The sequence below is a fragment of the Pecten maximus genome, chromosome 4 (assembly GCF_902652985.1).
Source record: "Pecten maximus chromosome 4, xPecMax1.1, whole genome shotgun sequence".
Classification (NCBI taxonomy): domain Eukaryota; kingdom Metazoa; phylum Mollusca; class Bivalvia; order Pectinida; family Pectinidae; genus Pecten; species Pecten maximus.
The window spans coordinates 48227940-48251233 of NC_047018.1; the positions used below are offsets into that span (position 1 = coordinate 48227940).

Here is a 23294-nt window from a genome sequence, read left to right on the forward strand (position 1 = left end):
TAACATGTGACATCCATACTTTCAAATTAATATGTAATGAACTGATGGCCAAGGAGATAAGCCAAGTATTTTCATCACTACATCAGATCGAATATATATAATGGAAAATGTCACAAAAGATTCAAAATCTCTTACAGAACCAACACACAACTGTGACCAATACAAGAAGTCATTCTATGTATGTATATCTACAACTGGAATCATTTGGATGATAAAATGGTGCGTCATCCAACATTGGAGGTTCTCAAAAATACTGCACATAGAGAATATCTAAGTGTCTTCAGTAATACACACTCGTGAAAAATATCAAAATATAGCCACACGAGTGAAATATATTTGGTATTAATGAAGATACTGTTAGATATTCTGTTTTTTACATTTTATAGCAAATTATACCAAGGCAGCCGAATCTCTCCCAGAATTCATTGCTGTCCTCTGTCAACGGCTCGCAAATGTATGCCATATCGTGACGTTATCTATTCTATCTTGCATTAGGCCCCATCATTTGTATATATTTGAACCCCAGTCACCTAGTGATGTAACACAACTGAAATATCAATGTCATACATTGCTTAGTTCAATATTACCAAATGGAACCAATTTAGAGAGAAGTCGAAGAAGCCTCAGGCCCCTGAGAGGTCAGCCCCACCATTTGAATAATTTTGAATCACTACCCCATAGGGGTGCTACCAGTCAAATATTAATGATATCCATTGCTTAAATTCAGAGAAGTTATTTATATCAACTTAGCCAAATTTACCCCTTTTGCCTCTACCCCTCAGGGCCCTGAGAGGTCAGCCCTGCCATTTGAATAATTTTGAATCACTACCCCATAGGGGTGCTACCAGTCAAATATTAATGATATCCATTGCTTAAATTCAGAGAAGTTATTTATATCAACTTAGCCTAATTTACCCCTTTTGCCTCTACCCCTCAGGGCCCTGAGAGGTCAGCCCTGCCATTTGAATAATTTTGAATCACTACCCCATAGGGGTGCTACCAGTCAAATATTAATGATATCCATTGCTTAAATTCAGAGAAGTTATTTATATCAACTTAGCCAAATTGACCCCTTTTGCCTCTACCCCTCAGGGCCCTGAGAGGTCAGCCCTGCCATTTGAATAATTTTGAATCACTACCCCATAGGGGTGCTACCAGTCAAATATTAATGATATCCATTGCTTAAATTCAGAGACGTTATTTATATCAACTTAGCCAAATTGACCCCTTTTGCCTCTACCCCTCAGGGCCCTGAGAGGTCAGCCCTGCCATTTGAATAATTTTGAATCACTACCCCATAGGGGTGCTACCAGTCAAATATTAATGATATCCATAGCTTAAATTCAGAAGAGAAGTTATTTATATCAATTAAGCCAAATTTACCCCTTTTGCCTCTACCCCTCAGGGCCCTGAGAGGTCAGCCCTGCCATTTGAATAATTTTGAATCACTACCCCATAGGGGTGCTACCAGTCAAATATTAATGATATCCATAGCTTAAATTCAGAAGAGAAGTTATTTATATCAATTAAGCCAAATTTACCACTTTTGCCTCTACCCCTCAGGGCCCTGAGAGGTCAGCCCTGCCATTTGTACAATTTGGAATCTTTACCCCAAACTGGGATTCTACAAGTGAAATATGAGTCAATTGTTGACGGACAGACAAAGAACGCTATAGATGCCAGGGTAGGACATTAGCTCATCCTTGTCCTCAGACCAGGTGAGCTAACAATGTAATTTAAGTTAAATAAATGAAAAAGAGTATGTCTGTAGTTTTAAATTCCTTTATTCAACAAGACAGTACTATCATATTGTATATAATCAACTCACTGAGCATCAATTGAGATTTGATAAAAAACGAAAAAATCTGTTTTATTTAAGAATATTTTTTGTTAACACATGACTGATCTTTTATTTTGTATGTCAAAATGGACAATTTTTCAAAAACTAATTTCATTGAAGGAATATGACATTTATAGGATCATTATTAAATCTGACTAGAAATTATGACATGTACATGCAGGGCTATATTTGTGTTGGTTAAACTAGAAATAGATAATTTTACAAAAGATTAAAAACATTTCCCCGCCCTCCCTCAATATATTCAAAACAAAAGATGATGCGTCATCAACAATGTATATACTGCTTCTTAAATACATAAAATAGCACCCACAGAATAGAAATCTGTCTTATTAACACCAACAAAAATAATAACAGCATTTTAATAATGATTGCTTATCAGCTGACGAAAGTTAATTAACATACAAGATATGAGTCGGAGCATGATTGAATTTTCTTTGGACAGAATTAATTATTTATCAATTTTGAATTCAATATAAAAATAATTTGCTTAAACTTTTGGAGCATTTAACTTTTACCATTGTTTAACATGATACAACAGTTTATACACCACATGCACTCTTCATAATTACTACAAGTTTTTAGAATTGTCACATGCTTGAAGGAGTTATCTCCCCTACTCATTTACACAACAAATATAATTATAAGCATTCACACAGTGAAACACTTCTCCAGTTAATAATATTTTCCAGAAACACCATTTGAAAACACTTAAATCATAAGCTTAAATAGTTTACATGTCTCATTCTGATGAAAACATTTTTTTTTTTTGCAGGTGAAATGACAACTCCTGAACAAGGAACATCTCATTCCATTCATATAAATCATCAATAAATTTTGGTAAAAACCGTCATAAAATCAGCAATGTCACAGGACCAGGAAAATGCTACACAGCTTCAATTTGAACTTCGGGTCGCTGAACTTTCCTGGCACTCTACATGTGCTTTAATAATTTGAATGTGGGACCTCTGAACTCTTTCGGCACTCTACTGTATTAATCCGGCAAAAATACCATGCCTTGTACAATCTATAGATTGCTGTTCAGCAAAATTATGAAGTAAAAGCTTCAAGTCAGCAGTTACATGTATATACCAAAATATAACCGCCGTGCTTCGACAAAAAAAAAAAAAAAAAAGAATGCCAAAACTTTCTGACACCAAAATATCCCAAAGTAAGGGAATTGATCCCCTGAACATACTACAGGGTAAATATGGTAATAGTTTGTGTTTCCCAACCAAGGACAATACTGTTTATAGAGCTAGACAAGTGTGAATGTATGATATTGATCCCCTGGACATTCTACAGAGTAAATATGGTAATAGTTTGTCTCCCAACCCAGTACAATAATATTTATAGAGCTAGACAAGTGTGAATGTATGATATTGATCCCCTGGACATTCTACAGAGTAAATATGGTAATATTTTGTGTCTCCCAACCCAGTACAATACTATTTATAGAGCTAGACAAATGTCATTGTATGGTATCGCGATCCCTGGGTGTACTACCGAGTAAATACGGTAATAGTTTGTGACCCCTGACCAAGTACAATACTATTTATAGAGCTAGACCAAAGTCATTGCATGGTATCTCGATCCCTGGGTGTACTACCGGGTAAATACGGTAATAGTTTGTGACCCCTGACCAAGTACAATACTGTTTATAGAGCTAGACCAAAGTCATTGCATGGTATCGCGATCCCTGGGTGTACTACCGGGTAAATACGGTAATAGTTTGTGACCCCTGACCCAGTACAATACTAATTATAGAGCTAGACAAATGTCATTGTATGGTATCGCGATCCCTGGGTGTACTACCGGGTAAATACGGTAATAGTTTGTGACCCCTGACCCAGTACAATACTAATTATAGAGCTAGACAAATGTCATTGTATGGTATCGCGATCCCTGGGTGTACTACCGGGTAAATACGGTAATAGTTTGTGACCCCTGACCCAGTACAATACTATATAATTAGAGCTAGACAAATGTCATTGTATGGTATACCTATATATTTAGTTTGTGTTAACTGCTGTAGCCCCAATAAAACGTTGGTTTTCCACTGATGAGTCGCTCCCTAGCAACGAAAGCTGTGAAGGATGATATACAGTTGCCGATGAAGTAGTCGGACTTCCCTAATATGGCGAGGTCAATCTGTGGAAGCCAGGGATCTAGATGATGAACTTTGACCTGTGATATAAAAAGGAAATCATTATTGTAACAAGTTGGAAATAATTGTACCTTTATTTGTTGAAAGAAGTTCTTGATTACAATGTATTTTTTTCAGTATCTTGGTGGTTTTTTTTTTTCTTCTAGGAAAATTAAAACATATGCAAGAGACTCTGAGGGCCAGTATTTCTCATCTGTTTTTCAGCTTTTGAAGTGAAGACCTTTGGAAAATCTAATTTATGTGAACTTCACATTTTTGTGACATTAATCGTAAATCAAGTCCTCCACTTGTAGAAATCTAGCAGCCCTTCATTCTAGCATGCTACATAATGAATGGACCAAATATCTATGACTGTGGTTGCTAGGATATTCAGAAATCTGATAAAAGGAAAATGATGACAATGGACCGATGCCATACTATGACTTACATAATCTCACATGGCTTTTAAAACAAAAACAATTTTTTTCAAGTTTTATCAAAATAATTCGGCTGTTATCCATTGACTTTGCACATGTAATATTTTTTTCCATATATATGTCATTAGTTTTATAGAACATGTAGAATTTTTTATCATCTGTGCCGGTCAGATCAAATCTTTATTGTGACATCATCATTTGGTCAATGACATTACCTATGTACATCATGAATTGCAAATGGTGAATCAAAATGGCTGCCTCTATTTGATTTGTTTTTCTTCACATTTTGATTTTAAAATGTCAGTGTATATTTTTTTGCATTATCTGACAAAAAAGTATCATAAATATTTCATTTCATTTCATGTTGAAACTCATTTTAAGATCAACTTGGTTCATAAAATATCATATGAAACAAAAACCCATTAAAGATTCTAATATATATATACATGTAGGATAAATTATACATGTACATCCTGAAACCTCTTCCTCAGATAATTTAATCCCTAAACTAAAGAGACTTGGTACTGGTCCTCTGGTACTCCGATAGTCTGTATATTTTGTACGCCGTGTGTACCAAGATCTGTCTGACATCCTTTATGTAAAAAGGACTCACACAACTAAATCAGCAAGCTGGTGTTTCCCCTGAACCAAGTCCCTTTTTTAGGTTTGTAGCTGTTTTCCTGAGTAAATAACATATGAAATGGGTACTTTCTATAAGTAGGGTGGGGGTTCCCTAGTATACTGTAAATATCAGGGTTACTGTCTTTTGAGTGACCGTGTGCTCTTATATGCCATTAAACCTATACAATAACAACATTTACCCAATAGAAAAAACGTAAAACTTTAATTTGATATAAATTTCACATTTCAATGAAGGAATGGGGTCACTGGTAATAACATGTAGTAAATTATTTAGTTGTGTGTCCTAAAAAGCACATCAAATATCAATTCTGAGCTACTTACATAAAGTTAATTGTCATTGATTTATCAGGGATATTAAATTGTTATTTAATTTTAAAATGCCTACAATATTTGACTCCATATTCATCACAGATGCTGTAATTTGAACTATAAAGTCAAACCTGTCATGTGTGACCTCCCAAAGAGGCAATAACAAAGGTCACATTGACAGGTGGTCTCTTATATTAATCCAGGTTTAAGTACCAAGTAGAGTGAACAAGCATACTGGGTAGTACTAAAGCAATAAATGTCCCCTACTGGTCCAAGCTATAAATAGTAACAGTGACCTTGCCCTTGACCCAAAAAACTGAAATTGGAACTTGATTTGTAGCTACTCATACTGAAGTTACATACCAATTTTCATCAACATACCATAAAGCATGGCTGAGAAAAATGCAGAAAACTGAGTGGAGTGGAAGGCGGATGGACAGAACAGAACAACATTTGGAATGTATATTGCCAGCAAATGCTGTTTTATTTTTTCTCAAATAAGCCCGCTCCCTGACTTTGATTCAGCCTCAAATAAGCCCGCTCCCTGACTTTGATTCAGCCTCAAATAAGCCCTGGTGACTCCCTGACTTTGATTCAGCCTCAAATAAGCCCACTCCCTGATTTGGAGTCGGCCTCAAATAAGCCCATTCCTTGACTTATTGAGTAAGCCTCAAATAAGCCCAACTCCCTGATTTTGAGTCAGAGTTCTATATGTTTTGACTTAAAAATACAATAAGCTGATCAGTAAGTTGGACAAGAGAACTTAAAGTTAGTTTTTAGACTTACATCAGGCATATTTCCTACTACATATATATATATATATATATATACACACACAAATTGTAAAATGTAACAACCTGGCTGTACAAGCTTGATGTTTGTTAATATTTTAATTGTTTTATAATCACACTTGTTTATCATTTGTTTATTGAGATACATTTTTATATGTGCATATAGGTGATGAGTCGCTTTCATTGAGAAACAATTTCCATAACAAAGCAATTAAGTGGAATTCATATCCCTACTACCCGTCATTACCATGGCAACCATTAAACAACTGTTGCTTTTGAAAAATAGCACCTTTGTTTTTTGCTATATCTCGAAAGCACTTGAATGCCAATTTTCAGCTTAATGAGACAATATCTCAACTTGACCAAACAGAAGCCTCCATTGCTTCATACATAAAGTTTCTATTAAAAGTAACATTTTTGAAACATCTGATGTTTAAGATAATATGCATTAATTAGGTAACCCACTGGATTAAGCTTGATTTAAGAACTGGTGAGACAAAACCTGTAAATGTATATACTAAAGTTACCATGGCAACAAATACATGTAATTATAATAAAACAAGAGGCCCAATGGGCCTGTATTGCTCACCTGGATCTACAGTAACTTGAGATTTTGGCCTATTTAATCCATGTGACCCTGAATGAAGGTTAACTTGATTCATATGAACAATCTTGGTAGCCCTTCATCCCAGCAAGCTACAGGCCCAATATCAAGTCCCTGGGTCTCTTGGTTATTGAGAAATCGTTTGAAGATTTTAGTCTATTTGACCCATGTGACCTTGAATGTAGGTCAAGGTCATTCATTTGAACAAACTTGGTAGCACTTCACCCCAGGATGCTTCAGGCCTATTTTAAGTCCCTGGGCCTCTTGGTTATTGAGAAGAAGTTGTTACAAGGAAAAAGTTGCTGCCCGCCGCCCACCCGGATGGATGACGGACGCCGCACCACAGCATAAACTCACTTGCCCTTCAGGCAGGTCAGCTAAAAAAAACAGTAGTATGCACATCTACACATGGTCCCTAATATTTCTGTGAACTTTTGTTGAAATCAGTCCACAGGTTTAGGAGGAATAGTCTGGACAATAAAAACCTGTTAATAGTGAGCAGTTGCTATGGCGACAACAAAAACTTCAATGTGAAAAAAAATAGCTACATGCACTAGCACATCTACACATAGCCCCTAACATTCTTGTGAAGTTTGGTGAAAATTGGTGCCCAAATTAAGGATGAGTTGTCTGGACAAGGAAAAAACAAACAAAAACAAAAACAAAACAAACAAAATTTTGGAATTAAAACAGCTGCATGCACATCTTCACATGTTTGGAAATCAATCCACAAGTTTAGGAGGAGCTGTCTGGAAGGAAGGATGGACGGACAGACAGACAACCTGATTCCTAACTTCTCTGCGGGAGTATAACTATGAAGTCTAGGAGATTATCACCCAATTACCAGTGATAATTATTCTCACTTCTACATAAGTGTGATCATGCCCCCCACTAGGTTTCCATTATCATCATAGATAATACATAAGTACATAAATCGAGAAGAGAAAAATATCTGTGATAAACAACAGGGAAACAGCATTAATTTTAAATTTGTAAGAATTCTCTCCAAGTCTGCTAAAAAATTTTTTTAAATATCACGACATTTACCTAATAAGTTATCGTGTCAGATGGATCTGAACAAAACACGCGATCCAGCCAATCCTGATCTGAACATGTGAACAACAACTTACAACCAAAACCTCTTTACATACTCTCAGTCACATTGCTGGCTGATTTTATTTGTGGATTTTTTTTACTATGATTACAAAAGTGTATACATTTCATTTTTGACTATAAATGGCCATTATTAAACTTATTTTAACAATAAACAACATTTCTTCATTTGATTTTCTACAATAACAATTAATAACAGGCCTATGGGCCTAAACTGTCACATGGCCAGTTAGAAATCATGGCAATACAGTCAAACCTGTCTACCTCCCAAGGGGAGTCAGAAAAACGGTTACTATAGACAGGTTGCCTTTATAGACACATTATTATCACACCATCCAGTTTAAGTGAAACTGCCATAAATAACTTATCATTGAACAAGACATTTAGTAGATATTACTATATTACTAAATAATTATTTAATTATGTTTGTGTTGTAACTAATTATTTTGTGACATAAACTAACTTCTTAAAACCAAAAGATTTTTTTTCTGACCCAAATTGAAATCTGGATATTTGTGGCAGTTTACGACTTTTTATTAGTATTGACTGATTAAAGATGGTGGCAGTACAAACGCTAGTACCGACAGCTACGATTAAGAAAGGCTTTCATGTGATAGATATGACCAGTGTTTATTATTGAAGTGTTACTGTTACGGTCAATTTTCTTTAAATATATGCTTACGATGCAGTGTGAAAGTTATCAAGTTCAATCGCAGTGTCATCGGTCATCTTACCTGTAATTTTGTGAAATGTTTCTCAATTTCTTTTGTCAAGGGGTTCTTGTCCGTTGCTACATATATTTGATGAATACCAGAGATTTTAACAACTTTTTCCAACAACCTGAAAAATATACAATTTAATGAGAATCAAATTATATCATCAATTGTTATCATAACATATGGCTATACCTTCTCTTAGCTAATATACATGTACTTGTAATATTGTGGATTTCTCTTATTGTAATATTCAGCTTTCCAGAGGAAAATAATCAGGATATTATAATGTTTGTTTGTTTGTGTTGGTTTAACATCCTATCAAGTTTGGTTTGGTTTGTTTGTTTTTGCTTAACGTCCTATTAACAGCCAGGGTCATTTAAGGACGTGCCAGGATTTGGAGGTGGAGGAAAGCCGGAGTACCAGGAGAAAAACCATCGGCCTACAGTCAGTACCTGACAACTGCCCCACGTAGGTTTCGAACTCGCAACCCATAGGTGGAGGGCTAGTGTTAAAGTGTCGGGACACCTAAACCACTCAGCCACCGTGGCCCCCCTATAATTACCGAGCAAGCAATTATTATACCTCTTGAACCTGAAGTTGGGCCTATTAAGATCATAGGACTAATAAGTGAAGAAAGAGATTAAAAACACGGAAATACAATTATACAAAAAATATGAAACAACTGCTATAAAAAAAATATCGAATTAATTCATCATTAATTGATATAAATGTTGATTCATTTGTATTACATCGTCAAAATCACGGCATGATGTCTATTACTCACACTGTAGATCTCTGTCAGAAATTATCTTAAACTGGAGTCGGAGAATTATTCAGTTGAATTGATCAATATTGAATTTAAATAATAAATCATTTATCAAGATTTGTGAAATTTCCGATCAAAACGTTAATTTTATTACCTTCTTGTTTCATATATTGTCATTCAATAAAACAGATATGTCACACATACAATGAACATTTGTTTTTTTATTTGCAGGGTTTTTAACACCAGGTAAACATCCACTGGGGGTCGATTTGAGTCCCTTTGTTGCATACCATCCAGAGTAATTAGGGTAAAGTGTCTTGCCAAAGGACACAACACAACTACGACATTACAGACTGGCCCGTTTCTCAGCTTTCCGAGAAACTCAAACCGACATGGGTAGGAAGCTTCGAACCACACAGACCTTCACCCGAGGTTACATGGCTGGCACTCTTATCGACTGAGCTACCAGGACCCCTTTTAGAACGGCTGGAACCTTTTGATTACAGACATTATCGTACACATAATTTATAATGTTTCGATATTTCATAAAACCTTTTGATTACAGATATTATCGTACATAATTTATAATGTTTCGATATTTTGTATACAATATAATATTTTTACCATGTATACATGTATCTTTCATGTTTAGTTGTATAGGATGTTAAGTTTTAAAAATGATTCCAACAAACAAACAGATGAATACAAGAGCCATTATCTGCTAGGGTCTTTATTCCTTACCAGGGCTCAAAGTGGATATTTTTACCAGGTTGCCTATTTGGCTACCAAGTCATACAATCTAGGCGCCAATTGGAAAAGTTAGTCGCCCGGCCAAGTTGTCTTACAATTAAAAAAAATGTTTTAATTCTTTAGTTCAGAATTAACATCTCTGTAACTTTTTCCGATTGTGAACATCATTTTAACATTGACTGCAACCTTTGAAAGATTAACCAAATTGCAAATGTACATGTACACGATTTTTTAGTGGCCATGCAGGTGCCTTATAGGTTAATAACTGGTCACAAATGGTGAATTTAAGGCGCCATGGCCAATAAATAGGCACCACTTTGAGCCCTGCTTACTCGTTTGTCATAAGACTTTCTTGTCTCATTTAATTTTTGGAAGGCAATAATATCTGATAGGTCATCTTTGCTAGCCAAGAGTTATGATCTGCCTCTTCAGTACACGGATCAGAACCCTTGACAAGCGAAGATGGTGGTAGGTGGGTTGGTAGAGAAATGTTCTGGCTAAACAACAAAAATCTTGTTTTAGTACAAATTTTTAAATCACTTTAATTAGTAATATGGGCCATTATTAGCTGGGAAAGCCTAAAGAAGAAAATACTGTATTTGCTCTCCTACTTATTTTGTTTGGGATATCAAAAGGCAAATCATTATCTCCAATACTTACCTGAATATTTCAGAATCAGAAGGAAAGCACATCTCCGCAGAAATCTTGTTTTTCCCTTCATAGCCGAGACACTGAGGTGACGCCATGAACTTACTTTCACCCTCTACGTTCTTGCAAGCATTTTTCTGAAAAAGAAACAAATTAAAGATTATGGATTAACTTAAATAATTCTTTAAGATACAGCATTATAAATCAAAAGTAAATTATGAACAAAAATGGTTTTCGTTTTCAAAAAGAGAAATTATTTTGATGACTCTATAGTTACATTGTGGAACAAATTTCCTGTTGCAAATCATACCCAGTCTACACCATTGCGAAGATGAATCCCGATAAATCGTTCTTGTTCAAACATCTTTGCGATGTGACTTTGGACCTCGTCCTCTATTGTAGACGACCACCTGAGGTATTTCTGAAGAGGGACTGTGTCCTCTGCCATGGGATAAGGGGCTGGAGCTCCTTTAAGGGCCACAACAGGTTCCTCATCAGCCGGAAACCTAAAGAAAGTTAACAGTATTCAAATTAACATGATTTTCTAGTGGCATGATGTCAGAAACTCTTCAATAAGGGACATTCCTCACAATTACTTGAAATCATACCTGACAATTCTCCATTGAATTTTGCTTGTTCCAATAAATCTAATATCAAATCAAAAAATTGTTTTTGACTCATCTAATGTTATCATTATAGCGACATTCCTTCATTCAGACATCAGAAACATGCACAATTGTTATTGATGAAATCTATATCCGAACGATGATTATATGAGTGTTTGTGCCTACAAGTAATGAAATAATGCTGAAATGTACAGGGTAAAGGCGTATCGTATTCAAATACCTAATTATGTATTTGCCATAATTAGTAATACTTCAGGTCGAATTAAGAATTTTTAGGTTTATCTTGAGAGTAAAACTGCCTTATTACCTAATGTAAAGATTATAACTTTTCCTATTTGGAAAAATGATAATTTTCCAGTAAGTTTAATTTTGGCGACCTAAACTTTATTCAAACAAAGGAATGCCCCTTTCATACTGAGTTGATTACAGTACGTGAGGCTATGATAAGTCTACATAAAAAAATGACTAAATTAAGGTAACATATTTCCCGGCTGTGTGAGGTACCACCGGGTATACTGATCGACAATTTGTAGTTTTGCCCGAATGACAGATGTGTAAATCTGTCAATATATCTAACCAAAATTTGTTTCAACACTATAAGAATGTTTCTTTTTCAAGAGGTTTTACACCTGGTAATCTATATGCTGAATTAGAATTGTTGCAAAAGCTGTCTTTCATAATTCGAAGTGATTTACATTGTATTGTTTAGCAGAATCAATCGACATCCAATATCATCAATCAACTAGCAGTCTATATAATATGAAGGTTTCTGTTTTATTGGCCAAAAATGATTTGGCTGTGACCTTGAAATTGGGCCAAGGTTATTTCTTCTTACAAATTAATTGTATAACATCCCAGGAACCTTCCAACCAAACGTTTTGATTCTGAGACTTTTGGTTAATCAAAAGTAGGTGTTTTAAAATTTTACTTTGGCTGACACAGTGTAGATCTATACATGTTGTATGCAGTAATGACATTATTAAATAAACATTTACCGTTTCCTCCAGCCGATATGGTCAGTATACATTACATGGTAGGAGACACTGCGGTCAAAATATACTCCAAGGCCATCCCAGAACGGCCCGAATGGATTCCCTGTTACAGTAAAACAATAATATAAGTCAGTTTACATGTAAAAACATTCAATATTTTTCTGTAATGCGGTAGAAATATATATTTCTAATTTGTATACATCTGTTGTGTAAATTAGTCTATTCTGTAAATCACTGTAAACTTGCAAACTTACTACTGTGGAAACTACAGAAGTTATTAGAAAAAGAAAGTTTATCAACTGTTCTGTAATTTTCTGTGTATTGCCTGCTTCCTTAGATTGCTGCACAAGCCAAAATAATGGCTTTATAATTCAAAGCGCTCCAGGCTATTGTCCGTGGGTTGTTTGCTACATAAAAGAGTACAAGTTCTCACCATCAGGGGAATCCCTAGCTGTATAACATATTTACCTCTCACAGATAAGACCTGTATTGCCTTGGCATATGCAAAGTGTTAATAAACGTATTCCTACTGTAGATCTACATGTTGGTTTTACTTGATATCGCCACACACAGGTAAATGTACCTTTCATATTTCGGACGTAAACATCAATGTCAGCACCTGGTAGTACACCAGGGAAATACAGAAAGTTAAATTGGATTTGACAAGTATCGTATAGCCATCAGTTTTTATGGGTTTTTTTTTTTTTTTAATATTTTGTCAGATAGCAGGCTTCATCAGATAGCCCACAGAAGGCATTTTTTAATGTTTTAAATTGTACAGCCTCTGCGCATTACACGAGAAATGACAGTCATGCTCCATTATACTCCTATCAGAATATCTCCACTAACTTTATACAAATCCTTTCAAAACAAGCATTCTGAGAGTCTTGCTAAAGTAATTACATGTCCCCTACCGTCTAAAAATAGTAACCTTGACCTTGACCCAAATACACTGAAACTCGATTTTTGATCTGTAGCTACTCATACTGAAGTTACATATCAACTTTCACCAACATACCCAGGGCTCAAAGTGGCGCCTATTTTAGTGGCCATGGCGCCTTAAATTCACCATTGGCGACCAGTTATTGACCTATAAGGCGCCTGCATGGCCACCAAAAAAATTGTGTAAATTTGCGATTTGGTTAATCTGTCAAAGGTTGTAATCAATGCTTAAATGATGTTCTCAATTGAAAAAGTTACAGAGAGATATTACATGTACACTGAACAAAAGAATTAAAAGACTTTTTTATAAGATGTAAGACAACTTGGCCGGGACTAACTTTTCCAATTAGCGCCTAGATTGTACGATTTGGTAGCCAAATAGGCCACCTTGTAAAAATATCCACTCTGAACCCTGATACCTTGAAGCATGACTGAGAAAAGTGTGGAAAACTGAGTATAGACGGACTGACAGATGGATGGATGGAGAGGAAACCTATCATCCCCCCCTCCGACCCCGGTAGGGGACTAATAACAAAATAATAATTATAATAATTAGGAATTCATTTTTACACCTATTCAGTTCCCCTCCTGTTTGTGAACGTACCTTCTTTCATCTTACAGGGGACACTGGACCCTTGGTAACCAAAGCAGTACCCCGTTCTGTTCCCTTGGGGCCAGTACTTAGGGGCCAGCTTCTCCATAAAGTCCTCGGCTGTGATCACTCTGTGATACTCTCCGACAGAAGTCACATCAAACCATTCATTAAAGGGCACATTTTTCTAAACGGAAAAGAGTTCAATAATTGCTTAATATGTGTTTCGATAACAATGATGAGCATCAAATGAATATATTTGGGGAATCACGTTTCTTTTTCTAACTGTTTTGGTTTATTTTGTTTAATTATAACCTCCTATTAACAGCCAGGGTCATTTAAGGACGTGCCAGGTTATGGAGGTGGAGGAAAGCCAGAGTACCCGGAGAAAACCACCAGCCTATGGTCAGTACCAGGCAACTGCCCCATGTAGGTTTCGAACTCGCGACCCAGAGGTGGAGGGCTAGTGATAAAGTGTTGGGACACCTTAACCACTCGGCCACCGCAGCCCCTTTCTTTTTATGAACACAGTACAGTAAATACTGACATTTATATAGATTCATTGGTTACAAGTGGGTCTTATCCATTACAATAGAAAGACAAACGTATCTACAGTGTACGTATAATACTTCGAATCATACTGCAAGGGGCAGATGCATATATGAGAGTCAGGATTCCTTCTTATGCAAAATTTCTCCGACCTGAACTGGGGCCGCAGGTCTGAGAATGCTTTTCAGTTTTCAATACTCCGAAAAGCAAGTGAAATAATTACGCAATATAACAACAAAATTACCGAACAAAACTGAAATAAGCAAATTAAATATCAAGTTTGTGAAGCTTTTACAACTGGAAATCGAGTTTCTACCCCTTGAAAGACTGCAGTCATTAATTGGTACTACAGCAGGAAACTACTGTACTCTATATTTTAACAGCAAAAAAGTCCTGCTCATATATAAGCCCCCACCATTTCATCTTTACAGAATCATCGATCCCCTCCCCAAACTTTAATAATAAACTTTTACACTAGGCGAGGGGGGAGGGGTATTGAGGATTAATACAATTCTACACTTTTCCACTAGGGGAGGGGGCTTATTTGATGACAAATACAGTACTAAACTTTTACAGTAGGGGAGAGGGGCTTATTTGAGGATAAATATGGTACTAAACTTTTACACTAGGGGAGGGGCTTATTTGAGGACAAATACAGTACACTAGGGGAGGGGGGCTTATTTGAGGACAAATACTGTACTAAACTTGTACACTAGGGAAGGGGGGGGGCTTATTTCAGGATGATAACAGTGCTTACCCTGTTATTGCTGGATATATACATGTCCTTATAAGATAGTATTTACAGGACTGATGCATTTACTTACATATGTCCGCCATGGAGGAAGAATTAAGGTCCGGTCCACAGCTTTAGCGAATGCCAGACCACCTAAAAAATGTTCTGCTTGGTTCCCAAACCGACCTTTTGAAGATGTCAAACAATTTATATATAAACATATACAAATAGGAAATCAACAGACATTCACAGAGCTAAAGACCCTGAATAATAATAAGCTGTACTTGATACATTAGCTTATCATTCAAAGCATGGTAGTTAACCTTAACATATCCCAAGTGAGACAGTTAACCTTACACAGAACATAGTCATATCCCAAGTGAGACAGTTAACCTTACACAGAACATATCCCCAGTGAGACAGTTAACCTTACACAGAACATATATCCCCAGTGAGACAGTTAACCTTACACAGAACATATCCCCAGTGAGACAGTTAACCTTACACAGAACATATCCCCAGTGAGACAGTTAACCTTACACAGAACATATATCCCCAGTGAGACAGTTAACCTTACACAGAACATATCCCCAGTGAGACAGTTAACCTTACACAGAACATATCCCCAGTGAGACACTTACACAGAACATATCCCCAGTGAGACAGTTAACCTTACAAAGAACATATGAGACAGTTAACCTTACACAGAACATATCCCCAGTGAGACAGTTACACAGAACATATCCCCAGTGAGACAGTAACACAGAAAATATCCCTAGTGAGACAGTTAACCTGACACAGAACATATCCCCAGTGAGACAGTTAACCTTACACAGAACATATCCCCAGTGAGACACTTACACAGAACATATCCCCAGTGAGACACTTACACAGAACATATCCCCAGTGAGACATTACACAGAACATATCCCCAGTGAGACACTTACACAGAACATATCCCCAGTGAGACAGTTAACCTTACAAAGAACATATCCCCAGTGAGACATTACACAGAACATTTCTCCAGTGAGACACTTACAAAGAACATATCCCCAGTGAGACAGTTAACCTTACACAGAACATATCCCCAGTGAGACTGTTAACCTTACACAGAACATATTCCCAGTGAGACACTTACACAGAACATATCCCCAGCGAGACAGTTAACCTTACACAGAACATATCCCCAGTGAGACATTACACAGAACATATCCCCAGTGAGACAGTTAACCTTACAAAGAACATATCCCCAGTGAGACAGTTAACCTTACACAGAACATATCCCCAGTGAGACAGTTAACCTTACACAAAACATATCCCCAGTGAGACAGTTAACCTTACACAGAACATATCCCCAGTGAGACACTTACACAGAACATATCCCCAGTGAGACACTTACACAGAACATATCCCCAGTGAGACATTACACAGAACATATCCCCAGTGAGACAGTTAACCTTACACAGGACATATCCCCAGTGAGACAGTTAACCTTACACAGGACATATCCCCAGTGAGACACTTACACAGGACATATCCCCAGTGAGACATTACACAAAACATATCCCCAGTGAGACATTACACAGAACATATCACCAGTGAGACACTTACACAGAACATTTCCCCAGTGAGACAGTTAACCTTACACAAAACATATCCCCAGTGAGACATTACACAGAACATATCCCCAGTGAGACAGTAACACAGAAAATATCCCTAGTGAGACAGTTAACCTTACACAGAACATATCCCCAGTGAGACAGTTAACCTTACACAGAACATATCCCCAGTGAGACAGTTAACCTTACACAGAACATATTCCCAGTGAGACAGTTACACAGAACATATCCCCAGTGAGACAGTTAACCTTACACAGAACATATCCCCAGTGAGACAGTTAACCTTACATAGAACATATTCCCAGTGAGACAGTTACACAGAACATATCCCCAGTGAGACAGTTAACCTTACACAGAACATATATCCCCAGTGAGACAGTTAACCTTACACAGAACATATCCCCAGTGAGACAGTTAACCTTACACAGAACATATATCCCCAGTGAGACAGTTAACCTTACACAGAACATATCCCCAGTGAGACAGTTAACCTTACACAGAACATATCCCCAGTGAGACACTTACACAGAACATATCCCCAGTGAGACAGTTAACCTTACAAAGAACATATGAGACAGTTAACCTTACACAGAACATATCCCCAGTGAGACAGTTACACAGAACATATCCCCAGTGAGACAGTAACACAGAAAATATCCCTAGTGAGACAGTTAACCTGACACAGAACATATCCCCAGTGAGACAGTTAACCTTACACAGAACATATCCCCAGTGAGACACTTACACAGAACATATCCCCAGTGAGACACTTACACAGAACATATCCCCAGTGAGACATTACACAGAACATATCCCCAGTGAGACACTTACACAGAACATATCCCCAGTGAGACAGTTAACCTTACAAAGAACATATCCCCAGTGAGACATTACACAGAACATTTCTCCAGTGAGACACTTACAAAGAACATATCCCCAGTGAGACAGTTAACCTTACACAGAACATATCCCCAGTGAGACTGTTAACCTTACACAGAACATATTCCCAGTGAGACACTTACACAGAACATATCCCCAGCGAGACAGTTAACCTTACACAGAACATATCCCCAGTGAGACATTACACAGAACATATCCCCAGTGAGACAGTTAACCTTACAAAGAACATATCCCCAGTGAGACAGTTAACCTTACACAGAACATATCCCCAGTGAGACAGTTAACCTTACACAAAACATATCCCCAGTGAGACAGTTAACCTTACACAGAACATATCCCCAGTGAGACACTTACACAGAACATATCCCCAGTGAGACACTTACACAGAACATATCCCCAGTGAGACATTACACAGAACATATCCCCAGTGAGACAGTTAACCTTACACAGGACATATCCCCAGTGAGACAGTTAACCTTACACAGGACATATCCCCAGTGAGACACTTACACAGGACATATCCCCAGTGAGACATTACACAAAACATATCCCCAGTGAGACATTACACAGAACATATCCCCAGTGAGACACTTACACAGAACATTTCCCCAGTGAGACAGTTAACCTTACACAAAACATATCCCCAGTGAGACATTACACAGAACATATCCCCAGTGAGACAGTAACACAGAAAATATCCCTAGTGAGACAGTTAACCTTACACAGAACATATCCCCAGTGAGACAGTTAACCTTACACAGAACATATCCCCAGTGAGACAGTTAACCTTACACAGAACATATTCCCAGTGAGACAGTTACACAGAACATATCCCCAGTGAGACAGTTAACCTTACACAGAACATATCCCCAGTGAGACAGTTAACCTTACACAGAACATATTCCCAGTGAGACAGTTACACAGAACATATCCCCAGTGAGACAGTTAACCTTACATAGAACATATCCCCAGTGAGACAGTTAACCATGATATAACAATTTTATTCAAGCAGCAATGCCCTATTATAGTACATTTTGACATATTCAACAAGTGCAATTCATCATCATTATTATATATACATTTTTGTACTTACCCATACACAGACAAAACAGAATGTAGCCTCTTTCATCCCATTCAAGGTCATGAGGTGCTACCCTTGACCCATCAGGTGAAAGGTCATCAGTTGACCCCACTACAGTGAGCAATGCAAGCAACTGGACTAAAATAACGCTGATACAGAGAAAACAAACCATGTCTCCAATGGATGATTATCTACAAGTAAACAAAGAAATCAATCAGAGATACAGGAAAATATGTGGAAATGAGAAACAAACTTTGAAGCTTTTTTCTTTTGATTTTATGGCAACATACTTCCGAAAAAATTCCTTACCTGTATCATACTAATACAAAAAACTGGTAGACCAAACATGCTCATATTTAGACCCGACTTTGACAAATTAAAGCTGCTCTTTTTGTGAAATTATTGATGTTTTCTTGTTTTTTTGTTATTATTAACCATACAGATGATTAATTACTTATTTTTTTTGGGGTGTGGATTTGGGGCCGAATACAGGCCCCTTCCCCTAAAGAAAATTTGCTGTATTTTCCCAATTTTTAGCTCATATTTTCCCTTGTTTGTTAATAAATATGAAGAAATATTGATCATATAACATTTAACATAATATTTTCACAAGCCAATGCTATAGTTGATTGATTATAGCTATATTATGCTTATTCAAAATGATATTTAACCATTGACTTGATGATTATTTTTGAGCTTGAAAGAAAGTACATTTTTGCTGAAATTAAAAAGATATGGCTATATTTTCCCAATGGAAAAGGTACAGCCCCCTGTATAATTAGGTTAAGAAAATCACTGAGTTATGTCTAAATTTTTGGTCCAAGATTTGGAGAATTGCATTGCTCTATAGATACTGAAATTAACACCTGAAATCAATATCAGGCCTTATAATTGAGCATATAAATGAACATATAGAAAAACATGCAGTAAACCTTCCATTGCAGCAGAAAATCTTGTAATAATCTTGTAATAAACATATATATGCATCGCGGACATTATGAAATACAAACCTAGAACAGCTTGATAGCTGATACTCTATACCAGGCAAGTGGACAATTTGTGATGAAAAGAAATTGCACAGGGCACTTCAACCACTACAGTATCGTAAAGCGTTTTTTTGATAAAAATTTTACGGTTGATGAAGTGTTTCCCTCTGGCTCTTCGTGCCTCAGTGTTTATTTAGACGAATAAATGTTTAATGCTCTTTAATTTCAATTACTGACATATTACTTTATATATATGTATATATACATATAAAAAATGAACAATTTATTATAAAAAATTAACAATTTATTATAAAAAAATTAATAATTTATTATAAAAAATAAACAATTATAACAAAAAAATTATTATGTATTATCATGTCTTCTGACTACAAAAAAATAACATGTGATCAAAAGATTAAAAACTCTGACAGATCTATTAGGTCTACTTTCAGGTATAAAGGTGATGCAAACTATTTCATTTTTGTAATTTTTGTTGATTTATAAAATTTATAATCAATCTTAACTATTTTACAATATTAATGCACTTTATTTTAAATTCTTAAAATCTTAAAACAAAAACAAGCATAATAATCAACAGCTATTGATCAGTTACAAAAGTTCCGTATATTAATGTCAAATGTCAACCATGACTAGTAGAAGATAGTATATATTTGACTGAGTCATGGACCTTTGCTTTGATGTTTTAAGGTCGTCAGGAAAATCTAGGGTTTCAAGCTAAGGTGCAGTGGAGAGGAAATAAAAACTTTTTTTCATCTAACTTAATTTTGTTTAGACTGATATCATGAGTCCCTAAGGGTGATAGAGCCACATGTAGGCCTATTAATATACATATATATACTTGTATGATGTCACCATGCCAACCACTTAGAGGGGACACAAGCACATGCATGCATGACTCATAAGTGTCATTTCCTACACAAAGGGCCTGGATTTTTATAAAGCACTTTTCGTTTTTGAAGTTTGATAAACATAGATGATGCTGATGATGCTGATGATGATGATGATGATGATGATGATGATGATGATGACGATGATGATGATGATGATGAAACATACACACCACCAAGTACTCACAGCACAGGGATGTCTAGTCTTATAGTATCAAAACAAGTCTAAGATACATGTACAATATATATGCATATATCATTTTTTTCGGCATAGCCATATAATATTATTCTTTTGGCCCCAGATATGACGTGACAGGTGGCGTTACTGGTCAAGATGAAGTACATGTATAGGCAAGATGAAGTACATGTATGTGATAGGTCAAGTGTAGCAGTAAATGCAAAATACAGAGATGCAGTTAGAAACGAAACAAAATTAAGATTCAATTCAAGGTGAATAAACGATGTATCTTTTCAAATGACATATTAATAGAATTATGTTCCTGATTCAAATGCACTGTGCAGTCTTAATTATTATCACCAAAAATGATTCAAACTGATATAATTTTGTTATCCGTGCTGAAATGCATCATTTCGTTAATTTATTTCACCAGCAGTTTTACATTATAACCACCAGCATTAATACTTACTCCAATAATATTTAGAGGTTTACACGACAGGAAACTTTTGACAGGCTGTCATGTAACAATATCCACCAATGTAATCAGGTGGAATAAGACCTCATATACATATAGGAGTACATTAATACTATGCTATTTCTTGTTATAATAAAAGATTACATTAGCCCGAGTTTCCTCTGGCCATGAAATCATGTCTGGTGTAGACATGCATGGTGTCAGGGCCAGAGGAAACTCGGGCTAACTAGACATATATGTCTCCGTGATCTGATCACAGGGACTTGAAAAAAATAAGACCTCATATACGTATAGGAGTATAAGGAGTCACTGTAGGTTATGAGTCTGAGGGTATAAGCAGGCATATCAAGTTTGAACGATATAAGTGACGTGGTCCTATGTCTGAATCGATTATTTTCTTCATCCAATAACTGTATGCTAATCATCACCGAAATATAAACTTTATTTCATCTAATCCTAACGTAATTACATTTATACGAGGGGGTAGGCCTACCAGTGTTGTACATGGCGACTCATTTAGGGCCCATCAGGTCCGAACCCTTTTGTATTTTTCCGTTCAGTATTAATAATTCGTCAGCGCCTCTGTCTTCCATCACATACCTTATATCAACACCATATACTTCAATCGTCTACCGACAGTCCGACATATTATTGAGCTCGTAGGCCCCTGTGTTGTTGTTGTTTCACACCAGCAACTTTCTCTTTCATCTTTGGCGCCGGGGCGTCTGCACGTCAGAGTTATTTCCCTTAGACCACAAAATATGAATGAATACACGACCGGTACGATGATTTACCCAAAAACACCCAAAACTACCCAAAAACACCCCAAAACCACCTTAAACCTACCAAAAAACATCCTTAAATGTTGAGATAAACGCATTATCATATTACAAATGGGTTTCAAAAAGTTTTTTGCCGACTTGATAAACTACGATTTTGATTTTTGATTTCTTGTTCGGTATTTCAAGACACAAAACTAACCCAAAAACGCACAACAACTACCCCCAAAACACTCCAAAACACCATAAACCTACCCAAAAACACCCTTAAATGTCGAGATAAATGCATTATCATGTTAAAAATGGCTTTGAAAAAGTTCTTGGTCGACTTGATAAACGACGATTTGGGTTTTGTTGTTTTGACTCGTATTTCTTTTAAATTTATACAATTTCGAAGCGCCCTATTCGAAGGGGCATAACTCTAGCCTGTACTCTTACAACACGGCCACGTGGTTAGTTCTTGTGTCATAAGCCGACCTTTATTTTTTGAACAAATAAACAAGTTCTTGTTCTTGATTCTGATATTGCTTTAATATTTGTAAATGAATTGAAGTAAATCTGTTTTAATTTTTTTATTTTTACTAGATCTACTTACTTGTTTTTCATATTTCCATAGTAATTTTATTTTATTTTTTATTAACGCTTGGCATCTATATCAAAACTCTGTATATGGTACGCTCCATATAGGAAATATATAGAAAGTATTGGAAACAAACGTGAACACGTGCCTGCAATTAATGCGAATTAGATAACAATTATGTAAGGGACTGAATAAACTTTTTGAGTTATATTTGTGAATTAGTTATAACAAGTGCTACCAGGGACATTATGTTCTGTTAAAACTGGCCATATATAACATGTAACATCTTACTAATTTTCTATTATAACGAGCCGTATACAACTTGTAACATCTTACTATTTTCTATTATAACGGGTCATATATAACATGTAAAATCTTAATAAGTTTCCATTTTATCGGGTTGTTGTAACATGCAAAGCATTTGAATAACGGGCCGTTTATAACATGTAACGACTTACGTCATATAGCCTTTATTGTTATGAGGACAGTCTACTGAGGGCATGGTTTGTTGCATACCAATTTTTATTTCGGTTATAATACTTCTCTGCTTCTAGTAATATAAGTTTAAAATGCA

At 36.2% G+C, this 23294-nt stretch overlaps 1 protein-coding gene across 2 annotated transcripts; it reads right to left on the bottom strand.

Annotated features, from left to right (window-relative positions):
* Positions 1-1766: 1766 nt before the first annotated feature.
* Positions 1767-22147, bottom strand: LOC117326307 (GDP-fucose protein O-fucosyltransferase 1-like). 2 transcript variants are annotated; one of them, XM_033882995.1, is made up of 10 exons: positions 21962-22147; positions 18827-19005; positions 15306-15400; positions 13945-14119; positions 12402-12501; positions 11091-11286; positions 10793-10917; positions 8635-8740; positions 3846-4045; positions 1767-3740 (listed from the first exon to the last, which is right to left on the bottom strand). In XM_033882995.1, exons 2-9 carry the CDS (start codon positions 18984-18986, stop codon positions 3881-3883), a joined length of 1122 nt encoding a protein of 373 aa, XP_033738886.1. In that variant the 5' UTR covers positions 18987-19005; positions 21962-22147; the 3' UTR covers positions 1767-3740; positions 3846-3880. The 2 variants fall into 2 exon arrangements, with proteins under 2 accessions (XP_033738886.1, XP_033738885.1); XM_033882994.1 differs by having other exon boundaries at positions 1767-4045.
* Positions 22148-23294: the final 1147 nt, after the last annotated feature.

Coding starts and splice junctions, on each gene's coding strand:
- LOC117326307 (XM_033882995.1), bottom strand. CDS start 18,986: ATGGTTTGTTTTCTCTGTATCAGCGTTATTTTAGTCCAGTTGCTTGCA. Junction 10,918..11,090: donor TTCGCAATGGTGTAGACTGG/GTATGATTTGCA, acceptor TTTCTTTTTCAG/AAAAATGCTTGCAAGAACGT. Junction 4,046..8,634: donor AACATTTCACAAAATTACAG/GTAAGATGACCG, acceptor TTTATATCACAG/GTCAAAGTTCATCATCTAGA.